Below are 24,901 nucleotides of genomic sequence, written 5' to 3' on the forward strand. Positions count from 1 at the left end.
GAATACAAAGATAACTGCTTTTAAAAAACAACATAGGTTTTATTATTATTATTATTCAGATATGGTATGGGCAACAGATCAGAAGACATCTGCCACTGGAAAGACAGTCTGTTACAATTCCTGAGAAGGAGGGCATGCCACACCATGCAGGGCCACATGGGGAAGCACCAGGTCAATCAGAAGGTGGAGGGAGCAAGGGGTAAATGTGGGCACGATTCTTTATTATAGTTTTCATGGGTAGAAATCCCCATACCCAATAGTTATTTTTTTTCTGGCCCTCCCTGCTCCTCCAATAAGCTCCGGTGTCTGTTTCCCTCTCTGTTTCCATGTGTTCTCATCATTTAGCTCTTACAGTGAGAACAGGATTTGGTTTTCTGTCCTGCATTAGTTAAGCTAAGGATGATGGCCTCCAGCTCCATCTATGTTGCTGCAAAGGACATGATCTTGTTCTTTTGTATGACTGTGTAGTATTCCATGGTGTACATTTACATTTTGTTTATCCAGAATGGGCATTTAGGTTGATTTTACATCTTTGCTATTGTGAATAGTGCTGCATTGAACACACAAATGCATGTGTCTTTACGGCAGAATGATTTATATTTCTTTGGGCATATACCCAGTAATGGGATTGCTGGGTTGAATGGTAGATCTGTTTTTAGCTCTTGGGGGAATTGCCACACTGCTTTCCACAATGGTTGAACTAATTACACTCCCATCAACAGTGTATAAGCATTCCCTTTTCTCTGCAGCCTCACCAGGATGTTACCTTTTGAGTTTTTAATAATAGCCATTCTGACTGGTGTGAAATGGTTATCTCATTGTGGTTTTGATTTGCATTTCTCTAATCAGTGATACTGAGCTTTTTTTCATATGCTTGTTGGCTGCATGTATGTCTTCTTTTGAACAGTGTCTGTTTATGTCCTTTGCCTACTTTAATGGGATTGTGTTTTTCTTGTAAATTTGCTTAAGTTCCTTATAGATCCTGGATATTAGGCCTGCATGGTTTGCAAATATTTTCTCCCACTTTGTAGGTTGTCTGTTTACTGTGTTGATAGTTTCTTTTAGATAGCTGGGTTCTAATGGGACATAGAAATGTAAACAGCCATGATGTAAGGCACAGCAGCAATGCTAACTTTACAAAGTAGAGATGGCATTCAAACTGGATCCTGAACAACAAGCTAGAATGGAATAGCACAGAATGGCTGAGGAGCCACGTGAACAAAGGCATGCAGCCATGGCAGTGTCCCTTGCTGTTAGTGGGTGGTCGTGTTAGAGAATATGATAGGAGATGAGTCAGGAAAGATATTCTGGGGTCAGATTATGGAAGTCATGCATACAGGGCAAGGACTTTATCTTAGAGGCCATGTTTGTCCAGCTGTATTCCTAGATCTCCTTTTAGGTGCTTGGTAGGAGTGAATGCATAGCTGGTGGGGAGGTGGAATGGGCAGGGCTTCCAGAGCAGCTGTTTTTGTTTTACATATGAGGTGTCAAGGAAATACTGATTTTAAAAAGTCGGAGGAGTGTTTTATTGCTAAATGAAAGGGTAAAGATCATAGTTGTAGATGTAGGGAGCCAGTGAGGATTCCTAAGTAGGATGGTAATGTGGTCAGATTTATAAGTCAGTGAGATACCTGGCAGAACTGTGGAAAGTGGAATGGAGGCAGGTGGGGACATTGACACTGGGGGATAAAGGGAAAGCCTGAAACTACTTGGGCCTGAATAAGGGCAGTGTCAGAAAAGAAACTGCAAAAAAGGATGCACAGAACCTGGCAACCGATTGACTGTAGAAGGGATTGTTGAAGATAGCACCAGGTATCGAAGCTGACTTAGTAAACTCCGGTGCCGTGAGCTGAGTGGGTGAAGTTTAATTTGGGGGCAGTCTTTAATACTCCTTTTGTCTTCTAAGCTGAGCTCTCCAGCTGCAATGCTTTCTTTGTTGCAGTGGCTCTGACCAATCTGGAAGATATAGAGAATGCCAAGAGAGCCTACGCAGAAGCAGTCCACCTGGATAAGTATGCGCTTTGTTGAGAATGGTACTGGGGGTGTCGGACTCTCCAAAGCCATGAGGTGGTACCATAGCATTGGTGCTGCCTGAGTCAACCCAGCTGTTCCTCTATGGCATTAGTACACAGCAGACCTTAGTGTGGAGGGATGTGTCTCCTAAGTATGTATTGGCTCAGCAGGAATTGAGAAATTGTTTCCAGTCCCAAACTGAGTAATCAGGAGGCTAGAGAAAGTCCGAACCAGCCGTGGGCTTGGGTTGCTGATAGCTTTGGGCTAGCTGGAATATCAGATGGGACTCTGGGCTGTTTAATTGAAGATAAACTTGACTCTTCCAGGATTTACTCCACTGGCATCTTCCAGACAGCAGGGTAGAGATCCCTTTTTCAACCCTGGCCTAGGTAGTCGCTGTTGAGGGCTGACATGCCAGACTTGGTCCCAATACCAGCTTTGCTCGTTAGGCCATTGATTGATTTCTTGATTCTTCTCAACAGGTCTGCTTAGCATATATGTTCCTACCTTGCTGCATAATGGAGAAATCTCTACTTAACCAGTTTTGTTTTGTTTTTGTGTAATGAGAAGGATCTCTAAATGACCATTGGTTGCAGAGCCCCCAGCTCCATCGAATCCCTGTCTGTCTGCCATAGGTGTAACCCTTTAGTAAACCTGAACTATGCTGTGCTGCTGTACAACCAGGGCGAGAAGAAGAACGCCCTGGCCCAATATCAGGAGATGGAGAAGAAAGTCAACCTACTCAAGGACAATAGCTCTGTGGAATTTGACTCTGAGGTATGTCTTTTATTAGCTCCCAAGAGTCATAAGTAAGCTCTCAGGAGACTTTCAAAAATCAAGCCCAAATAATCCAAATCCAAGGTATTACACATTCATGGCTCTTCTGGCTTTGATGTTCCCAGCAGCATGAGTTCATCAATTAATAACAGCCTGAGAAGAACTTTCCTAGAATAATAATAAAAGGAAATTCAGGCTTACTGAGTTGTTATTGCTAATTCAGCTCATCAAAGTTGAGGTCTGTGTCTGTCTGTAGCTTCCTTCTATTTCACCTTTTTTTTTTTTTTTTTTTTTTTTTGAGATGGAATCTTGCTCTGTTGCCCAGGCTGGAGTGCAGTGGCGCAATCTCTGTTCACTACAACTTCCGTCTCCCGGGTTCAAGCAATTCTTCTGCCTCAGCCTCCCATGTAGCTGGGACTACAGGCGTGTGCCACCAGGCCCAGCTAATTTTTCTATTTTTAGTAGAGACGGGGTTTTACCATGTTGGCCAGGATGGTCTCAATCTCTTGACCTTGTGATCCATGTGCCCAGCCCTATTTCGCTTCTTGTAGGAAATGCACAGTTTAGCCCAGTAATGCACTAGGCTTGAATTTTTGGGTTTTGAGATCCTGTGTGAACCACTGTGCCATCCATTAAAGGCAATCTGTATTCTTTGCTGTTTTGTAAGTACTTCCTGCCTCAGCTGCTAGTACAACTAGACACTATTTCAGCTAAAACCCCAGCTGGAAGACCAAAGAAGTGGGTTGGGTTGTCTCTGACAGTCATGCTTTTCGTTCTTTTACTTCCTTTGTGGACACAAGATGGTGGAGATGGCTCAGAAGTTGGGAGCTGCTCTCCAGGTTGGGGAGGCACTGGTCTGGACTAAACCAGTTAAAGATCCCAAATCAAAGCACCGGACCACTTCAACCAGCAAACCTGCCAGTTTCCAGCAGCCTCTGGGCTCTAATCAAGCTCTAGGACAGGCAATGTCTTCAGCAGCTGCATACAGGACACTCCCCTCAGGTAGGACCATACAGAGCTCTACGAAGACCTAGCAGGTACAAGCCACATGTGTCAGCAAAGAGATTATAGCTTTCAGTGAGGTTCTCTTCAGACTCATAACATGTCCAATGTAGTATTGGCCACAAGGGGAGAAAAAAACCACAGGGTGGCTAAACTGGCACTTGTTTCCCTAAGGCAAGCCATGTAGTAGGTAACAGCTACTCAGAGTTAGTTGGATGGTCAATACACTGGTCTTTCCAATTTTAGCAATACGTTATTAAGTATATCCTGTTATGCAATGTTTAAGTTTTACTGCTTTATCAGAAGTTGACATGTAATTAAATATTTTTCAGTGACTCATTGAAGGCAAACTTGACTGTTGCTTTCTCAGTTATAGTCTTCCCTCATAGCTAATGGGTCAGTCCCACTGGTTCCAGAAAATATGGGGTTTCCTCTTGAACTCTAATAGCAAAAGAGAATGATTTCTTCTAAAATTGTGGAACATAAGGATTCAAGTTTTTATTTTGTTACTAGGTGCTGGAGGAACATCCCAGTTCACAAAGCCCCCATCTCTTCCTCTGGAGCCAGAGCCTGCCATGGAATCAAGTCCAACTGAAACATCAGAACAAATAAGAGAGAAATAAGAATAGAATGAATGACCCCAAAGTAGGGTTTTCTTGGGTGAGGATGTGCTGGATTAGGAAAGGTGACATGGCACAGGCAGAGTGGCACCCACCACAGAATAGAGTGTGTGTTATGATTACGAGGAGCCAGCAGTTGAGCCTAAGATCCTTCTACCTACCTGGTATTGGCATTTGAGGTAGGAAACCCTCTATTGCCCCACAAACCAGGAAAAGTGAAAAGACGGCACAGTTCCTTTAAGAACCGGCAACAAGGCTGGAGGCTGTATGTATGCAGCAGAGTCAGCAAGGTACATGATGCTGTCTTTCAAAAGGACTTTTCTCTCCTAGCTGACTGACCTCTTCCTTACAAGAAACTAAGACATCTGTTGAGTAGCCCTGTGATGACAAAGCCTTGGTTTAACTGGGGTGATCCTCAGGTTGTGAGGTTTATTAGTCCTCAAGGCAAACATAAATATTAGATGAATAATCCAACTTTAATAGTATACATTTAAAAGAAAAAAAATAAAAGTCCTGTAAGTTGAGGCCCAGCCTGGTGAGTACTGCAGCTGCATTTGCCCAAAGGGAATCCAGAACAAGTCCCTCCCTGTATTTTGTTCTTGAGAGGGGTCAGTCTAGAAGCCAGATCCTATCAGTATGAGGAGCAGCAGCCCAGGGTTGCCTGGCTCAGCACCAAGGATTTTTTTTTAAAAAGGAAGAGTTTCTTAGATGAGTAATTGTTACTGAAGACAGTCAGTGATAACCACTGACCACATGCTATCAATACACTATGTGTCCTTTTTAGAATAAAGATTATGTATCATCATTCCTTTGGAGAAAATTGTTATTCAGGTATAAAAACGAGATCACAATAAAAACTTGAACCTGTGATCACAGTCTTCCCTTATCTGTGTCTAAACCTATTTTGAAATTGGAGGAGGAACCTCAAGGCCAAGTTCCTGCTTGGTACGGGCATGGTAAGCCAGCAATTTGCTTACTGAGGGCCAGTCCCCATTTTGCACTGAAAGTGCCCTTTAATCACCATAATTTAAAGATAGAAAACTTACCTACTACCAAACCAAACTGTCTGGAGTTATTTTATTACAGGGTCTGTTTTGACATTGAAGCAACAGCTAACTGAGCCAGAGCCCCTTCATTTCTTGTATCTCAAAAAGTATCAGAAGTGATGCCCTTGTCATTCAGCTGGTAGTATGTGGCAAAGCTGAATTTGTACCCTGAACAATTGAGAACACTTCTACATCAGCATGGAGTCTAGTATATTAGAATGAAATGGTCTAGTTACTTTCTGAAACTGGAAAGGTCTTAGTGAAAAATGAGATGGAGAGAAGGAGAGAAATATGAGAGATTTAGGAGATAATATCAACAGAAATTAGGGATTGATTGGATGTGGCAGGTTAAGAATTGGGTACCCATTTTGGGGCTTAGATAACCAGGGAGACTAAAGGAATACTGGACTAGGGTCAAGGGTTGGTTGTGGAATCTAGTTTTAGATTTTTTGTTTGTTTGTTTTGAGACTGAGTCTCGCTCTGTCGCCCAGGTTGGAGTGCAGTGGCGCGATCTCAGCTTTTTTGTATTTTCAGTGGAGACAGGGTTTCACTGTGTTAGCCAGGATGGTCTCGATCTCCTGACCTCGTGATCCATCCACCTCAGCCTCCCAAAGTGCTGGAATTACAGGCGTGAGCCACCGTGCCCGGCCTAGTTTTAGATGTTTAAGATATCCAAATGATGATATCCATCAGACACCTGAATAGCTGGATTTCAGGAATGAAACCTGGTTTGAAGATAAAGATTCAGGAGTAGGCCAGGTATGGTGGCACATACATGTAATCCTAGCACTTTGGGAGTCCAAAGCCAGAGGATCACTTGAACCCAGGAGTTGGAGACCAGCCTGGGCAAGATGGCTCAGATCTCATATCTACAAAAAATTTAAAAGTTAGCCAGGCGTGGTGGTGCACACCTGTAGTTTCAGCTATCTGGGAGACTGAGGCAAGAGGATCACTTGAGCCTAGGAATTTGAGGTGGCAGTAAGCTATGATCATGCCACTGCCCTCTAGCCTGAGAAACAAAGCAAGACCCCATCTCAAAAAAAGAAAAATATTTCTTTAAGATTCAGGAGTAATTTAGATTTGGGGGATCATCAAAACCATAGATTTGAAAGGAGTCATCCACGGAAAGCTAGGAATAAGATGACAGGCAACCAAAGAAGGAAAATAAGTATTTAAAGGGCGAAGCAGAAGAGCCCACAAAAAAGCAGCATATGATACAAGAGAAAACCCAGGAGAGTAGTGGTATTATGGGAAGCCAACAAAGAAAGGTTTGGGAAGGGAATGGTCAGCCTCATTGAACCCTTCCAACAGAGAGGTACTGTTATCCCCATTTTACAGAAGAGAAAGCTGAGGTTGGGAGAGACAAACCAAATTTTCCAAGCTAAGTGGCAGGACCAGGATTTAAATCCAGGACTCGATGCAGAGCTCTTGCTCTTAATCATCAGTAATCAAGCAGTGATGTATCTTTGATGAAGCAGTAGTGGCAATAGAAACTTAAGGACTCGAAGACTGAATGAGTAGATATTGGACTACTTTTATTTCAGAAAGCTTTGATGTAGAGGGAAGAGGTTTTCAGAGGACAGAACTGTATTCATTACTCTGATCTGAGAAACTTTTAATATTTGGGGAGAGAAGGGTAAAAAGGTGGTCTTTTTAAAGTAAAGTATAGCATGGTGGAAACAGAATGCAAGAGCAGGGCTTTTGAGTTTTTCCATATTCTTTGGAGGCAAGATGGTGCTTTGCTTCCAGGGATAGCAGTTAAGAAGCAATGCTTTCCACATTAATTTGGCTTAGATTTTCTTTTAAAAATAAACTCTACTAGGGTGTGCAGGGTCAGTCTTTTGGGCATGTGAATGTGCAATTTTTCATTCACTGGTGAGATAGGAACTATTCTAACTTCTAGTATGGGGGTTGGGTGCTCATGTCATCAGAATTTTTAACAGAATTAGGAAAATGAAACCAAGAACATAATCACAGCTACGGATGTGGTTTTAGATAACTGAAAAAGAGAGGCAAGAAAGCAGAAGTATGAACTAGCAATGAGAAAAAAGTACCCTTCTTACTGAATAATATTGGGCAAAACTGTGCATTCCAAAGACAGCAAACAACTTTGGAGTGTGTCACTACAATGATTATTTTGTTTTCAAGGAAAAATCATCATTATAATGGCTGAGTACCTCATGTTGGACCAGTCCTTCCACAAACAACAAATGTAAACAAGTGGGTAAATATATTCTCTTGGTTTAACTTTTAAAAAATACATATGACTGTTCAAAGAAAAAATATTACAGTGTATTCTGAGGCTGCACATACATAAATAACATGACAACTATAAAGCATATATGGTTGCAAGGTTTTAATATTTTATGTAGTGGGACACAAAATGAATCCTAAATAGTTTGTGAAAAGTTGAACATGGTCCTTGCCAGAGCAGTCAGACAAGAGAGAGAAATAAAGGGCATCCAGATCGGTAAAAAGGAAGTCAAACTGTCATTGTTTGCTGATGACATGATCGTATACCTAGAAAACCTTAAAGACTCATCCAAAAAGCTCCTAGAATGGTAAATCAATTCAGCAAAGTTTCAGGATACAAAATTAAAGTACATAAATCAGTAGCCCTGCTATATACCAACAGCAACCAAGCTGAGAAATCAAGAACCTAACCCCTTTTACAATAGCTGCAAAAAAACAAAACAAAAACAAAAACTTAGGAATATACTGAACCAAGGAGGTAAAAGAGCTCTACAAGGAAAACTACAAAACATTGCCTAAAGAAATCGTAGATGACACAAACAAATGGAAAATACATCCCATGCTCACGTATGGGTAAAATCAATATTGTGAAAATGACCATACTGCCAAAAGCAATCTACAGATTCAGTGCAGTTCCCATCAAAATACCAAAATCATTCTTCACAGAATTAGAAAAAACAATCTTAAAATTCATATGAAACCAAAAAAGGACTCACATAGCCAAAGCAAGACTAAGTAAAAAGAACAAATCTGGAGGCATCACATTATCTGACTTCGAACTATACTACAAGGCCATAGTCACCAAAACAGTGTGGTGCTGGTATAAAATCAGGCATACAGACCAATGGAACAGAAGAGAGAACCCATAAATAAAACCAATACTTACAGTCAACTGATCTTCGGCAAGCAAACAAAAAAGTGGGGAAAAGACACCCTATTCAACAAGTGGTGCTGGGATAATTGGCAAGCCACAAGTAGAAGAATGAAACTGGATCCTCATCTCTCATCTTATACAAAAATCAACTCAAGATGGATCAAAGACTTAAATCTAAGACCTGAAGCCATAAAATTCTAGAACATTGAAAAAAATACTTCTCGACATTGGCTTAGGAAAAGACTTCATGACTAAACAACCCAAAAGGAAATGAAACAAATAGGTGGGACTTAAACTAAAAAGCTTCTGTACAACAAAAGAAATAATCAGCAGAGTAAACAGACAACCCACAGAGTAGGAGAAAATTTCTGCAATCCATACATCTGATGAAGGACTAATATCCAGAATCTACAAGGAACTCAAATCAGCAAGAAAAAAAAAATCCCATCAGAAAGCGGGCTAAGGACATGAACAGACAGTTCTCAAAACAAGATATACAAATGGCCAGCAAATGTGAAAAAATGTTCAACATTGCTTAAAGATCAGGGAAATGCAAATCATAACCACAGTGTGATACTACCTTACTGCCACAAGAGTGGCCATAGTCAAAAAATCAAAATATAGATGTTGGCATGGATGTGGTGAAAAGAAAACACTTTTATACTGTTGGTGGGAAAGTAAACTAGTATAACCACTATGGAAAACAGTGTGGAGACTCCTTAAAGAACTAAAAGTAGTTCTATCACTTGATTCAGCGATACCACTCCTGGATATCTTACCCAGAGGAAAAGAAGTCATTATACGAAAAAGATACTTGCACATACTTGTTTATAGCAGCACAATTTGCAATTGCAAAAATATGGAACCATCCCAAGTGCCCATCAATTGACGAGTGGGTAAAGAAATTGTGGCTCATTCCTGCAGTCCCAGCACTTTGGGAGGCCAAGACAGGCAGATCACTTGAGGCCAGGAGTTTGAGACCACCCTGGCAAACATGGTGAAACCCTGTCTCTACTAAAAATACAAAAATTAGCCAGACACATGCCTGTAGCCCCAGCAAGTCAGGAGGCTGAGGCAACAGGATTGCTTGAGCCCAGGAGTTTGAGGCTGCAGTGAGCTATGATGGTACCACTGCACTCCAACCTGAACAACAGAGGGAGGCCTTGTCTCTTACACACATAACACACATACACACAGCAGCTCATAAATCAAGGGAAAAAAAGAAAAAATACTTTGAACTAAATGATAATGAAAACAAAATGTGTAGGATTCAGCTAAAAGCAATGCTTAGAGGAAAACTTAGAATTGTAAATGCTTCTATCAGAAGACAGGAGAAAATCAGTTTCCACCTTAAGCTAGAAAAAGCAGAGAAAAACCCAAAGTAAGTAGAAGGAACAAACAAACAAGTATTAAAAATTTGAGAAGCCCCAAATTCTATGGGAAAAAAATGTATGATAAATACCCACCAAGGGCTGAGTGCAGTGGGTAGCTCATGCCTGTAATCCCAGCACTTTGAGAAGGGGAGTACTGCTTGAGCCCAAGAGTTTGAGACCAGCCTGGGTAACATAGTGAGACCTACATCTCTACAAAATAATTTAAAAAATAAAGAATAAATTAGCAGGGCACAGTGTCACATACCTGTGGTCCCAGCTAGTTGGGAGACTGAGGTGGGAGGATTGCTTGAGCCCTGGAGATTGAGGCTGCAATGAGCCACGATTGTGCCATTGCACTCCAGCCTGGGTGATGGAGCGAGACCCTCTCTCTTGAAAAAAAAAAAAAAAAAAGAAAAAAGAAAAAAATCCCCAGCTAAATTGATCAAGAAAAAGACAAATTACCAGTATCAGGAATGAAAGCGGGTATAACATTACAGATTCTGCAGACATGAAACAAGATGCAATGTAAAATCTTAAGTCCTACTAAAGAAACCGATTTTGTAACTCAAAAGTTATCCTTGAAAGCAAACTCCTGGCTCAGATGATTATACTGGTAAATTCTGTCAAACATTTATGGGGCAAAATAAATTCAATCTTACAAAAATTTTCAGAAAATAGGAGCAAGAACTTGTTTGTATGATGTCAAAACTGGACCAAAGACATTACAGAACAACAAAACTATAGACTATTACCCTGTATGAACATAGGTACAAAAATCCTCAACAAAATATTAGGAAAGCAATCCAGCAATACATAAAAAGGCGAATATGTAAATCATGACCAAGTTGGAGTTATCCCAGGACCCTAAGCTTGGTTCACTATTGAAAACCAAAGCACTCACATGCATTAACAAAAGAGAAAAAGTCATATGATTTTAGTAGATACAGAAAAAAAGCAAAATTTTTTTTTGAGATAGAATCTTGCTCTGTTGCCCAGGCCAGGGTGCAGTGGCACAACCTCAGCTCACTGCAACCTTTGTTTTGCCTTCTGGGTTCAAGTGAGTCTCCCACCTCAGCGTCCTGAGTAGCTGGGACTACAGGTGTGAGCCACCAGGCCTAGCTAATTTCTGTATTTTTTCTGGGGAGGCGGGGGTGGGGGGGTGGTTGCCATGTTTGCCATGTTTGCTAGGCTGGTCTCGAATTCCTGGCTTCAAGTGATCCACCCACCTTGGCCTCCCAAAGTGCTGGGATTACAGGCATGAGCCACCACAGCTGATAAGCATTTTATTTTTATTTTTCTTTTTTTAGATAAGGTCTCACTATTGCCCAGGCTGGAGTGCAGTGGTTCAAACAGCTCACTGCACCCTCGAACTCCTGGGCTCAAGTGTTCCTCCTGCCTCAGACTCCCAAGTAGCTGGGACCACAGGCATGTGCCACCATACCCAGCTAATTCTGTTTAAGAGATGAAGGTCTCACTTTGTTGCTCAAGCTAGGAAAAAATAAATTTTTAAAAAGCCAGCATAGCCAGGCCTGGTGGCTCACACCTGTATTCCCAGCACTTTGAGGGGTGGAGGCAGAAGAATCACTTGAAGCCAGGAGTTCAAAACCAGCCCAGGCAACATGGTGAGACCCCATCCCTACAAAAAAACTTTAAAAGAAAAATTAGCTGGGTGTGGTGGTGCATCCTGTGGTCCTAGTTACTTGAGAGGCTAAGGCAGGATGATCACTTGAGCCTAAGAATTTGAGGCTGCACTGAGTCATGATCTGTGATCATGTCACTGCACTCTAGCCTGGATGATGGAACAAGAGCCTGTCTTAAAACACACACATACAAAACCCATCATGTGACTTAACTGATAAAGGACTGTTACATAAAATATACAAATAACTTCAAAAACTCTACATTAAGAATACAACCTGAGGCTGGATGCAATGGCTCACATCTGCAGTCCAGCACTTTGGGAGGCTGAGGCGGGCGGATCACTTGAGGTCAGGAGTTGGAGACCAGCCTGGCCAACATGGTGAAACCACATCTCTACTAAAAATACAAAAACTAGCCAGGCATGGTGGTGTGTGCCTGTAATCCCAGCTACTTGGGAGGCTGAGGCAGAAGAATCGCTGGAACCTGGGAGGCAGAGGTTGCAGTGAGCGGAGATCGCACCACTACACTCTAGTCTGGGCAACAGCAAAACTGACTCAAAAGCAAAACAACCACCTGATTAGAAAATGGGCCAAAACCCCTCACCTCACCAAAAATACACACAGATGGCAAATAAACATATTTTAAAGTGCTCCATATGTCATCAGAGAAATGCAAATTAAAAAGAGATACCACAACATACCTATTAGAATGTCCAAATCCAGAACACTGACACCACCAGATGCTGGTGAGGATATTGAGCAATGGACTGTTATTCATTGATGTTGCGAATGCAAAATAGTAAAACCACTTTGGAAGACAGTTTGGCAGCTTCTTACAAAACTAAACATACTTTTAATGTTAGAACTCAGCAGTCACACTCCTATTTACCCAAAGGAGTTAGAAATGTATGTACACACAAAAACCTGCACATGGATGTTGACAGCAGCTTTATTCGCAGTTGCCAAAACCTGGAGGCAACCAAAATGTCCTTCAAGGTGAATAAATGAATAAACTGTGGTACATCCAGACAAAAGACTACTACTCAATTCTAAAAAGAAACAAGATGGGGGGGCACCCAAGATGGCCGAATAGGAACAGCTCCAGCATCCAGCTCCCAGCGTGAGTGACACAGAAGATGGGTGATTTCTGCATTTTCAACTGAGGTACCAGGTTCATCTTACTGGGGCATGTCGGACAGTTGGTGCTGGTCAGCGGGTGCAGCCCGACCAGCAAGAGCTGAAGCAGGGTGAGGCATCGCCTCACCTGGGAAGCGCGAGGGGGAAGGCAATTCCTTTTCCTAGCCAAGGGAAACTGAGACACACAACACCTGGAAAATCAGGTAACTCCCACCCTAATACTGTGCTCTACCAAGGGTCTTAGCAAACAGCACACCAGGAGATTATATCCCACACCTGGCCTGAAGGGTCCCACACCCACAGAGCCTCCCTCATTGCTAGCACAGCAGTCTGAGATCTAACTGCAAGGAGGCAGCAAAGCTGGGGGAGGGGCACCTGCCATTGCTGAGGCTTAAGTAGGTAAACAAAGCCACCAGGAAGCTTGAACTGGGTGGACCCCACTGCAGCTCAAGGAGGCCTGCCTGCCTCTGTAGACTCCACCTCTGGGGACAGGGCATAGCTAAACAAAAAGCAGCAGAAACCTCTGCAGATGTAAATGTTGCTTCCTGACAGCTTTGAAGAGAGCAGTGGTTCACCCAGTACGGAGGTTGAGATCTGAGAACGGACAGACTGCCTGCTCAAGTGGGTCCCTGACCCCTGAGTAGCCTAACTGGGAGACATCCCCCACTAGGTGCAGACCGACACCTCACACCTCACACGGCTGGGCACACCTCTGAGATGAAGCATCCAGAGCAAGAATCAGACAGCAACACTCGATGTTCAGCAATATTCTATCTTCTGCAGCCTCCGCTGCTGATACCCAGGCAAACAGGGCCTGGAGTGGACCTCAAGCAAACTCCAACAGACCTACAGCTGAGGGTCCTGACTGTTAGAAGGAAAACTAACAAACAGAAAGGACACCCACACCAAAACCACATCAGTACGTCACCATCATCAAAGACCAAAGGCAGATAAATCCACAAAGATGGGGAAAAAGCAGTGCAGAATAGCTGGAAATTCAAAAAATCAGAGAACATCTGCCCCTCCAAAGGAACACAGCTCATCGCCAGCAACAGAACAAAGCTGGATGGAGAATGACTTTGACGAGCTGAGAGAAGAAGGCTTCAGTCGATCAAACTTCTCAGAGCTAAAGGAGGAACTATGTACCCAGCGCAAAGAAACTAAACACCTTGAAAAAAGAATGGAAGAATAGCTAACTAGAATAACCAATGTAGAGAAGTCCTTAAAATAACTGATAGAGATGAAAACCATAACATGAGAACTACGTGACAAATGCACAAGCTTCAGTAACCAACTCGATCAACTGGAAGAAAGAGTATCAGCGATTGAAGATCAAATGAATGAAATGAATTGAGAAGAGAAGTTAGAGAAAAAAGAGTAAAAAGAAATGAACAAAGCCTCCAAGAAATATGGGATTATGTGAAAAGACCAAATCTATGTCTGATTGGTGTGCCTGAAAGTGACAGGGAAAATGGAACCAACTTGGAAAACACTTTGCAGGATATCATCCAGGAGAACTTCCCTAACCTAGTAAGGCAGGCCAACATTCAAATTCAGGAAATACAGAGAACGCCACAAAGATACTCCTCGAGAGGAGCAACTCCAAGACACATAATTGTCAGATTCACCAAAGTTGAAATGAAGGAAGAAATGTTAAAGGCAGCCAGAGAGAAAGGTCGGGTTACCCACAAAGGGAAGCCCTTCAGACTAACAGCAGATCTCTCGGCAGAAACTCTACAAGCCAGAAGAGAGTGGGAGACAACATTCAACATTATTAAAGAAAAGAATTTTCAACCTGGAATTTCACATCCAGTCAAACTAAGTTTCATAAGTGAAAGAGAAATAAAATCCTTTACAGACAAGCAAATGCTCAGAGATTTTGTCACCACCGGGCCTGCCCTACAAGATATCCTGAAGGAAGCACTAAACATGGAAAGGAACAAGTGGTACCAGCCATTGCAAAAACATGCCAAAATGTAAAGTCCGTCGGACTTTAGGAAGAAAATGCATCAACTAACGAGCAAAACAACCAGCTAATATCATAATGACAAGATCAAGTTCACACATTAACAATATTAACCTTAAATGTAAACGGACTAAATGGTCCAATTAAAAGACACAGACTGGCAAATTGGATACAGAGTCATGACCCATCAGTCTGCTGTATTCAGGAGACCCATCTCACATGCAGAGACACACACAGGCTCAAAATAAAGGGATGGAGGAAGATCTACCAAGCAAATGGAAAACAAAAAAAAGCAGGAGTTGCAATCCTAGTCTCTGATAAAACAGACTTTAAACCATCAAAGATCAAAAGAGACAAAGAAGGCCATTACATAATGGTAAAGGGATCAATTCATCAGGAAGAGCTAACTATCCTAAATATATATGCACCCAATACAGGAGCACCCAGATTCATAAAGCAAGTCCTTAGAGACTTACAAAGAGACTTAGACTCCCATATAATAATAATGGGAGACTTTAACACCCCACTGTCAACATTAGACAGATCAACGAGATAGAAAGTTAACAAGGATATCCAGGAAACTCTCAATAAATTCGGTATTGATGGAATGTACCTCAAAATAATAAGAGCTATTTATGACAAACCCACAGCCAATATCAAACTGAATGAGCAAAACCTGGAAGTATTCCCTTTGAAATGTGGCACAAGACAGGAATGCCCTCTCTCACCACTCCTATTCAACATAGTGTTGGAAGTTCTGGCTGGGGCAATCAGGCAAGAGAAAGAAATAAAGGGTATTCAGTTAGGAAAAGAAGAAGTCAAAGTGTCCCTGTTTGCAGATGACATGATTGTCTATTTAGAAAACCCCATTGTCTCTGCCCAAAATCTCCTTAAGCTGATAAGCAACTTCAGCAAAGTCTCAGGATACAAAATCAATGTGCAAAAATCACAAGCATTCTTATACACCAGTAACAGACAGAGAGCCAAATCATGAATGAACTCCCATTCAAAATAGCTTCAAAGAGAATAAAATACCTAGGAATCCAACTTACAAGGGGTGTAAAGGACCTCTTCAAGGAGAAAGGAGAACTACAAACCACTGCTCAGTGAAATAAAAGAGGACACAAACAAATGGAAGAACATACCATGCTCATGGATAGGAAGAATCAATATTGTGAAAATGGCCATACTGCCCAAGGTAATTTATAGATTCAATGCCATCCCCATTAAGCTGCCAATGACTTTCTTCACAGAATTGGAAAAAACTGCTTTAAAGTTCATATGGAACCAAAAAAGATCCCACATTGCCAAGACAATCCTAAGCCAAAAGAACAAAGCTGGAGGCATCACGCTACCTGACTTCAAACTATACTACAAGGCTACAGTAACCAAAACAGCATGGTACTGGTACCAAAACAGTGATATAGACCAATGGAACAGAACAGAGCCCTCAGAAATAATACCACACATCTACAGCCATCTGATCTTTGACAAACCTGACAAAAACAAGAAATGGGGAAAGGATTCCCTATTTAATAAATGGTGCTGGGAAAATTGGCTAGCCATGAGTAGAAAGCTGCAACTGGATCCTTTCCTTACTCCCTTATATGAAAATTAATTCAAGATGGATTAGAGACTTAAATGTTAGACCTACAACCATAAAAACTCTAGAAGAAAACCTAGGCAATACCATTCAGGACATAGGCATGGGCAAGGACTTCATGTCTAAAACACCAAAAGTAATGGCAACAAAAGCCAAAATTGACAAACGGGATCTAATTAAACTAAAGAGCTTCTGCACAGCAAAAGAAACTACCATCAGAGTGAACAGGCAACCTACAGAATGGGAGAAAATTTTTGCAATCTACTCATCTGACAAAGGGCTAATATCCAGAACCTATAAATAACTCAATCAAATTTACAAGAAAAAACCACCCCATCAAAAAGTGGGCAAAGGATATGAACAGACACTTCTCAAAAGAAGACATTCATACAGCCAACAGACACATGAAAAAATGCTCATCATCACTCACCATCAGAGAAATGCAAATCAAAACCACAATGAGATACCATCTCACACCAGTTAGAATGGCAATCATTAAAAAAATCAGGAAACAACAGGTGCTGGAGAGGATGTGGAGAAATAGGAACACTTTTACACTGTTGGTGGGACTGTAAACTAGTTCAACCATTGTGGAAAACAGTGTGGCGATTCCTCAAGGATCTATAACTAGAAATACCATTTGACCCAGCCATCCCATTACTGGGGATATACCCAAAGGATTATAAATAATGCTGCTATAAAGACACATGCACACATATGTTTATTGCAGCACTATCCACAATAGCAAAGACTTGGAATCAACCCAAATGTCCATCAGTGACAGACTAGATTATGAAAATGTGGCACATATATACCATGGAATACTATGCAGCCATAAAAAAGGAAGAATTCATGTCCTTTGTAGGGACACGGATGCAGCTGGAAACCACCATTCTCAGCAAACTATCACAAGAATAGAAAACCAAACACCGCATGTTCTCACTCATAGGTGGGAAATGAACAATGAGATCACTTAGACACAGGAAGGGGAATATCACACACCAGGGCCTATTGTGGGGAGGGGGGAGGGGGGAAGGATAGCATTAGGAGATATACCTAATGTAAATGACAAGTTAATGGGTGCAGCACACCAACATGCCACATGTATACATATGTAACAAACCTGCATGTTGTGCACATGTACCCTAGAACGTAAAGTATAATTAAAAAAAAAAAAAAAGAAATGAGCCATGAAAAGACATATAAGAAACTGAAGTGTATTTTACTATAGAAAGGAATCAATTTGAAATGGCTGCATCCCACATGATTCCAACAATACAGCCTTCTGGAAAAGGCAAAACTAGAGAGACAGCAAACAGATCAGTGGTTGCCAGAGGTTAGTGGGGAGGGAAGGATTAACAGAGCACAGAGGGCTGTTAGGGCAGTGAAAATACCCTGTATACCATAGTAGTGGATGCATGTTGTTATATTAATATATTTGTCCAGGCCAGGTGTGGTGTCTCACTCCTGTAATCCCAACACTTTGGGAGGCTGAGGTGGGCAGATCACCTGAGGTCAGGAGTTTGAGACCAGCCTGGCCAATATGGCAAAACCCTATTTCTACTAAAAGTACAAAAATTAGCCGGGCATAGTGGCGCATGCCTGTAATCCTAGTTACTCAAGGGGCTGAGGCAGGAGAATGGCTTGAACCCGGGAGGTGGAGGTTGCAGTGAGTCAAGATCGCAACACCGCGCTGCAGTCTGGGTGACAAAGTGAGTGAGACTCTATCCAAAGCCACAGAATGTACAAGACTGAAGCCTAAAGTAAATTATGGACTTTGGGTGATAAAGATGTGTCCGTATACATTCATCAGTTGTAACCAATGTACCACTCTCATGGGAGATGTTGACAGGGAGGGAGGAGGCTATGCATGTGTTGGGGCAGCTGATATATGGCAAGTGTCTGTATTTTCTCTCAAGTTTGCTATGAACCTAAAACTTCAATACCCTTTTCAGCCCCCGAGAAAGTAAAAAACAAAACAAAACAAAATCATAAAAATTCTCAGCAAATCGAGAATAGATGGGAACATCTTCAACCTGATGAAGGGCATCCATGAGAAAAAAAATGCAATGGATATCATCATATTTAGTGAAATATTGACTACTTTGTCCCTAAGATTAGGACCAAGGCAAAGATGTTTACTCTTACCACTTCTATTCAGCATTATACTGGACTAGAGTTCTGGCCAGTGCAATAAGGCAAGAAATAAAAAGGCATAAAGATTAGAAAGGAAGAAATAAAACTCTTTAGAGATGACATGATTATGTAGAAGATCCTAAGGAATCCTAAAAATAAATTATGAAAATACAGTGACTACACCTAAGTGGATTTGGCAAGGTCACAAGATACAATGTCAATGTACAAAAATCAATTGTATTTTTATATACAAGCAAGGAACAATTTTGAAAATAAAATTTAAAAAAAATCACAAAAGTGTCAAATGCTATTGATATGAAATACTTAGGAATTTAACTGACTAAACGTTAAGACCTCTACTCTGAAAACGGCAAAAGCACTTGTGTGAAACAGAAGGCCATTATACACAATGCTGTGTACTCACAGTGGAATACTATCTAGCTATAAAAAGCAACCAACTCCATGCAACATGGATTATTCTAAAAAATACTATGCTAAATGCAAGCAGCTTTATACAAAGGACTAAATACTGAATGACTCCATTTTTAAGTTGCATTCTGAAAACAGGCAAAACTAATTTATGGGGAAAAAAAGTAACTGGTTGTTCTGGGGCTTGAGATATGGGGTGGGGATGACTTGGAAGTGGCGTGAAGGAACTATCTAGGGTGATGGGGACTTTTTATTTTTGCTGCTCCTTGTAAATCAAGACTAACTCAGGCAATGTGCTTGGGGCTGTCCATCTGAATCTTTTTTTGAGACAGAGTTTGCCGTGTTGCCCAGGCAGGAGTGCAGCGGCATGATCTTGGCTCACTCCAACCTCCGCCCCAAGGGCTCAAGCAGTTCTGTTGTCTCAGCCTCCCCAGTAGCTGGGATTACAGGCGCCCACCACCACACCCTGCTAATTTTTGTATTTTTAGTAGAGACCGCACCTGGCCCATTCTGAATCTTGATAGCCACTTGGGTTAGGTGAGTATATGCATTTGTCAAAACTTACCTGGCTGGGTGTGGTGGCTCACACCTGTAATCCCAACACTTGGGGAGGTCAAGGTGGTCAGATCACCTGAGGTCAGGAGTTCAAGACCAGCCTGGCCAACATGGTGAAGCCCTATCTCTACTAAAAATACAAAAAGTAGCCTAGTGTGGTGGCAGGCACCGTAATCCCAGCTACTTGGGCAGCTGAAGCAGGAGAATCGCTTGAACCCGGGAGGTGGAAGTTACAGTGAGCTGAGACTGAGCCACTGCACTCCAGCCTGGGCGACAGAGCGACAGTGTCTCAAAAACAAAAACAAAGGCCAGGCATGGTGGCTCATGCCTGTAATCCCAGCACTTCGGGAGGCCGAGGTGGGTGGATCACCTGAGGTCAGGAGTTCGAGACCAGCCTGGGTAACCCGTCTCTATTAAAAATAAATACAAAAAACTTAGCTGGGCGTGGTGGTGGGTGCCTGTAATCCCTGCTAATTGGGAAGCTGAGGCAGCAGAATCACTTGAACCCAGGAGGCGGAGGTTGCAATGAGCTGGGATTGCACCACTGCACTCCAGCCTGGGTGATAGAGTAAGACTGTCTCAAAAACAAAAACAAAAACAAAAACAAAACAAACTTACCAAATGGCACACTTAAAATTTGTGCAGTTTCACTATATAAACATTTTTACCTTAAGACCAGAAAACAAAATGTTAAATTATTACAAGTAGCTTTTCAGTGATTTAAAATAGTTCTAAAGAGACCCAGGAAATTGTCTGTTCAGCTTAGTTATAACTGACAATTATTTAACTCTTAAATATGTGCCCCATACTGTGCTAAATATTCCACATGGCAGTCTCCTTTAATCAACAGCCCTATGAAGGTAGGTACCATCATTAACCCCATTTTACAGATGAGCAAAGTAAGGCTCAGTAAGGGTAACTTGTCCAACATCATTCAGTACTCACCATCTCAAAACCTTGTGTAGAATGTGGATTTCTTCTCAAACTTGTTAGGAGACAATACAATGCAAACTGTACCTGCATGATAAGGATGACAGATTCTTGGCTGTACTCTTACTTCTTCGTAGTGCTTTGTATGCTGCAGCTTTTCTTTTCCCTGCATTTTAAATCAGTTTCAGATGAAAGCCAGAGTGTACCAACAGTTTTCAGGAAGACTCACTCTTCATTGGGCATCCTTTTTAGGCCAATGGATTTTCAAACATTTCTTCATATAAAATCATATGTAAAATACCTTTGTAAAACACCAAAGCAAAGGGTTGAGAAACTTGAAGCCCCTACCTGTTCAGCTTATCCTACCCTTCCAGCTCACCTCTGCATAATCTGTCCTGTGTGATAAATACCCATCACTTCTATTGCTTAGCTACTTCACAAAAAAGATGGGACATTCTGCAGGGCAATGTATGTTCAAATCTATATACACTCAGACAGTCACTGACACTTTACAAAACAATGCTTACTTATACTTACCCTTATAATGTATGATGTGTTTTTATACTTTTTGTGATAACCAAATGGATTTAGTGGCTATTAGTTCAAGATCCATTATTTGAAAAACACTGCTATAGGGTACGTGCGGTCTATACTCCCTGAACTAGTCTTTATTGGCAGCACCAATCAAGAAATGGAGAACCTGTTAAGAATATACACTCAGGACCGGGGGCTCAGTCAACTTAGAAAAGATCATGTGGAGAACACTTCACAACTCCTAATAAAGTCTTCTTAGGTTTAGAATATAAATATTTCAATTCTTGAGAAAATAAAAATCTCATGTAAGCCTTTCTAATAAAAATAGGCTAGAAGGTTGGTTATTTTTAACTTATCTGGGAAACAGAAGGATGAGACAGCAGCCAGATATTTCGTTAATTTAAGCCTATGCAGCTTTGAGTTACAAGCTGCATTCTAGGCTTAAATTTTCTTTGAAGGAGTAATCAAGCTTTCTTACCCAAAGCAGGGAAAGGGAGGTCACAAATGAAGAGCTTGAGGTAGCTTTGAGATTCTAGAAGCTGTTGTGGGCCCGGGGAAAATGAAAACCCGATGAACTAGGCAGGCCCACCACCAACTGCCATGTTCATACTGCCCTCCGAACAAGCTGAAAAGGTTCACCATGCTCTCAAACTGCTATGCTCTAATTCAGCTTTAACTGGGCTACTTCATACTAGTACTTTGTGTCAGTTTCAACCCCATAGGACAGGCCTATAGCCCAGGCTCAGCATGAGGGACTGCAAGTACCTCAAGAGCAAAGTAACATGTACATCATAAATGAACACCAGAATGATTTTTATCTTATCTGGTTTCAGAGTGGTGATGGAAACAAAAATCAATTACAGACAGAAATCCTGAAATGTAAATTGTTTTTAATATATTTAAGAGCACACAGAAGTCTTGATTTATAAAAAAATAAATATATAACATGACAAATTTATTGATGATCCTGGAGCTCTGAGGTCAAACTCTTTAATGATCAATGAAAACATAAAACATACATGATCTGTTATACACATAGGAGCATATTCCAGTTGTAAAAAGCAAATTCCTTGAAGGCTCAGAACGAACAAAAATCAGTCTTCATGGCAGAAAGCACATCCAAAGCTAGGCAATGAAGTTCAGCTCGGGCCACGTGAACCTTTCACCAGCCAGCCTATAACCTATGGAGCCAGGACAGGAAAGCACGATCCTTCAGCTCACGACGCCACCCAGGCTTCTAGACAACTGCAGAATGAACAAGTCCCTCAGAGGCTCCCCAGCCCCTGCTGCCATCATAAAGCACAGGAGGGATTGTTTTGTCCTTAGCGGCTCTGTCCTAAATTTGAGAGCAGGAGACTGAGAAGGTTATACTCATTAAATATTGTCATTGTAACACTGAATGGAAATGATGATCCTTGCCCATGGGCACTGAGCTGAGAGAGGAACCTCACATGAGGCTTTCCTAGAGACCAGGATGTTGGGTGAGTGGGCGTGCACTTCTCAAGTGGGCAAGGAAGGAGTGCTTTTCTCCAGCTGACATGCTCTCAGGGGTGAAGAAGTTTGGCTTAATATACTAGATGGCGCCGCATAAACTGAGGATTTAGGAACTGAGTTTTTAGCTCTGTGACACACAACATAAAAAACAAAAATCCAGTCTCATTAGCTAAATTCTGATTAAAACCTGAAATGTTTTTATGGAGTTGCCAACAGGCTGGAATGTATCTGATACAGTTTAATCTGCTTTTATTTCTTTGGCTGTCTTCCAACTAGATTTATGAACAGTTCTGACCCTCTCAATCCTATTTTCCAAACCACTTTCTTCCTGTAATTCTTAAGTTGGCTAGTTCTCCTTCCTCAGAAAAATTACCCCTAACAATCTTCCTAATAGTGAGGGTGTACTTCTGAATAGAAGAGTCCTTCGGCTGAAATGGCATCTCCAAGGCCTACAGTTCGAATGGGGTCTTTACACACCAACACTGGTGTGAAGTGGAAGGATATTCCCTCTCTGTGCCATTCTACTACTGGCTTGTTTGGGTTTAATACAATCCTGGAGCCTGCCTCCGAATGGGAAGTCATGAACTCTTGGGGTGCCCTCAGAGACACTCGGCTAGTGTCTATGGTTTCTGTGGCGCAGGCCTGTGTCCCAGCCACACGAGCTCCTGCAGCCACGGCTGCCAGCTGGTTGGCCCAGTGTCCATCCACAGTTGCCAGGATGTGGTAGACCAGTGTGTGGAAATGGATCCTGGTGAGATCCGAGGCTCTGCTTTTACTCCTCCCGTGTTCTTTCAAGATCCAGAAGAGGATGTCACTGACCATGCCCACATCAGGAACACCGTTCCATGAAGAGAGAGAAGAGTGAGGTCCAGATGCCGACTGGGTGAGAAATAACAGCTCCTGTTCATTCAGCCCAAGAGAAGTCACCGCAGGAAAGACCTGCTAACAAAAACAATGACAGGTCTCTTTCTGATGGAGATAACCTGGCTCCTAAGATGTCCCATGACATAGCCAGTTACTAAATGAAAATGAAATAGAAATGGCTCATTTTTTTTTAAAGGTGAGAAGAAAAACACAAACAAAAGCTATACTGAGAAACACCAAGAGTGAGCCCAACTGTAAACTATGGACTTTGGGTGCTGATGATGTGCCTGTGTAGGCTCACTAGTTATAATAAATGTGCCACTCTGGTGCAGGCTGCTGGTAGTGGGGGAGGCTGTGTGTGTGAGGGGACTGGGAATATATGGGAACTCTCTTGGATTCTGCTGTATTTTGCTGTGCACCTAATTATTACCGTAAAAAAAAAAAAAAAAAAAAAGAACAGTCAGCCCTCCATATCCGTGGGTTCAACCAACTTCAAATGGAAAACAGAGTATTCGAGGATGTGGAACCTGCAGATAGGGAGGGCCAACTTGTCTAATCCACAGATTCCATGGGGCCAACTGCAGGATGTAAACATCTGCAGATTCTGGTATCTGGGAAGGGTTCTGGAATACACTCCCCACCCCCGGCCCACACACTGCTGATGACGAGGGATGACTGTATACTGAAATACCATTTTTTCATCTGTCAGACTGATATAAATGCAAATTTTAACATTCTGGTAGCAAGGATATGAGGGAACAAGCATTTGTAAAGAATGCCAGTGGGAAGTAAACTGGTATAATTCTCATGAAGGGCAAGCTGGCAATCTCAAAATTACAAATGCTTTCTTATGCTCCAATCCAGCTGTTCTTCTTCTGAAAATTTCTCATACATATGGACTTGCTCATACGCAAAATAAAATCATGTATAAAGTCGTTCACTGCAGCACTGTGTGTAACAGCAAAGGGCAGTAAATAACTAGTATGTCCATCAAGAAGGTTCAGGTTAAGTAAACAGAGGTACATCTACACATTCATTTTAACCATGTGGCTGTGAAAAGACAGAGGATACTCTCCATGTTAGTGATGCAGGAAGATCTCCAAGATATATTTAGTGAAAAAAAGAGCAAAGTGAAGAACAGTGTATTCAGTAGGCTATGCTATCTTTTTGGGGAAAAGCGGATGGAAAAGGAAAATCAGGATATATTTCCGTATTTTCTTATACTTGTACAAAAGAACTCTGGAAATAAACTGATGAAGGTTACAAGTAGGGAAGGGGAGGAAGTAGGAGGGAGACTTCATTGCATATCTTTTCATAGTTTTGGAGTATTTTTTAACCAAATGAATATATAACCAATTAAGAAGATTAGGTAACAATAGATTGTCAGTGAGATACTTGCCTGAGTTCACAAAGCCGGGGAGTGCAAGGCTGGCATGCTAACCCAGGTCTCCAAAGCTTGTGTTCTGAAGCCTCACCTGCTCGGATTTATACTAATCACTGCTGCTGCCCAGAGGCAGGCGCCAAACACCCAGATGACTGAGGAAGGAGGGAGGTTCCCCCAAAGTTTCTTTGCTTTGAGCTTCTTGAAATTCAACTGAAAACAGCTGAGCTGGGCTTTCAGTTTTCTCCACTCACTTTCAACATTCCCATTCCAG

General features: G+C 41.8%; 2 protein-coding genes across 5 annotated transcripts in view; one reads left to right on the forward strand and one right to left on the reverse strand.

Moving 5' to 3' along the window:
• BBS4 (Bardet-Biedl syndrome 4) overlaps positions 1 to 5,278 on the forward strand; it is a 36,735-nt gene extending 31,457 nt beyond the window's left edge. Inside the window, exons 11-14 of the mRNA XM_050796350.1 lie at positions 1,943 to 2,012; positions 2,649 to 2,790; positions 3,591 to 3,792; positions 4,306 to 5,278. Coding sequence (XP_050652307.1) covers positions 1,943 to 2,012; positions 2,649 to 2,790; positions 3,591 to 3,792; positions 4,306 to 4,415 — 524 coding nt within the window. The 3' untranslated portion in view covers positions 4,416 to 5,278. The remainder of the gene's footprint in view (positions 1 to 1,942; positions 2,013 to 2,648; positions 2,791 to 3,590; positions 3,793 to 4,305) is intronic.
• Positions 5,279 to 21,758: 16,480 nt separating this feature from the next.
• The window catches only part of ADPGK (ADP dependent glucokinase), a 35,901-nt gene continuing 32,758 nt past the window's right edge, over positions 21,759 to 24,901 (reverse strand). For 3 of the 4 annotated variants that reach the window (XM_050796331.1, XM_050796335.1, XM_050796334.1), the window contains one exon: positions 21,759 to 23,324. In XM_050796331.1, coding sequence (XP_050652288.1) covers positions 22,770 to 23,324 — 555 coding nt within the window. In that variant the 3' untranslated portion in view covers positions 21,759 to 22,769. The remainder of the gene's footprint in view (positions 23,325 to 24,901) is intronic. The other variant, XM_050796332.1, reaches the window with a different exon arrangement.

Source organism: Macaca thibetana, chromosome 7 (genome assembly GCF_024542745.1).
Source record: "Macaca thibetana thibetana isolate TM-01 chromosome 7, ASM2454274v1, whole genome shotgun sequence".
NCBI classification, from domain to species: domain Eukaryota; kingdom Metazoa; phylum Chordata; class Mammalia; order Primates; family Cercopithecidae; genus Macaca; species Macaca thibetana.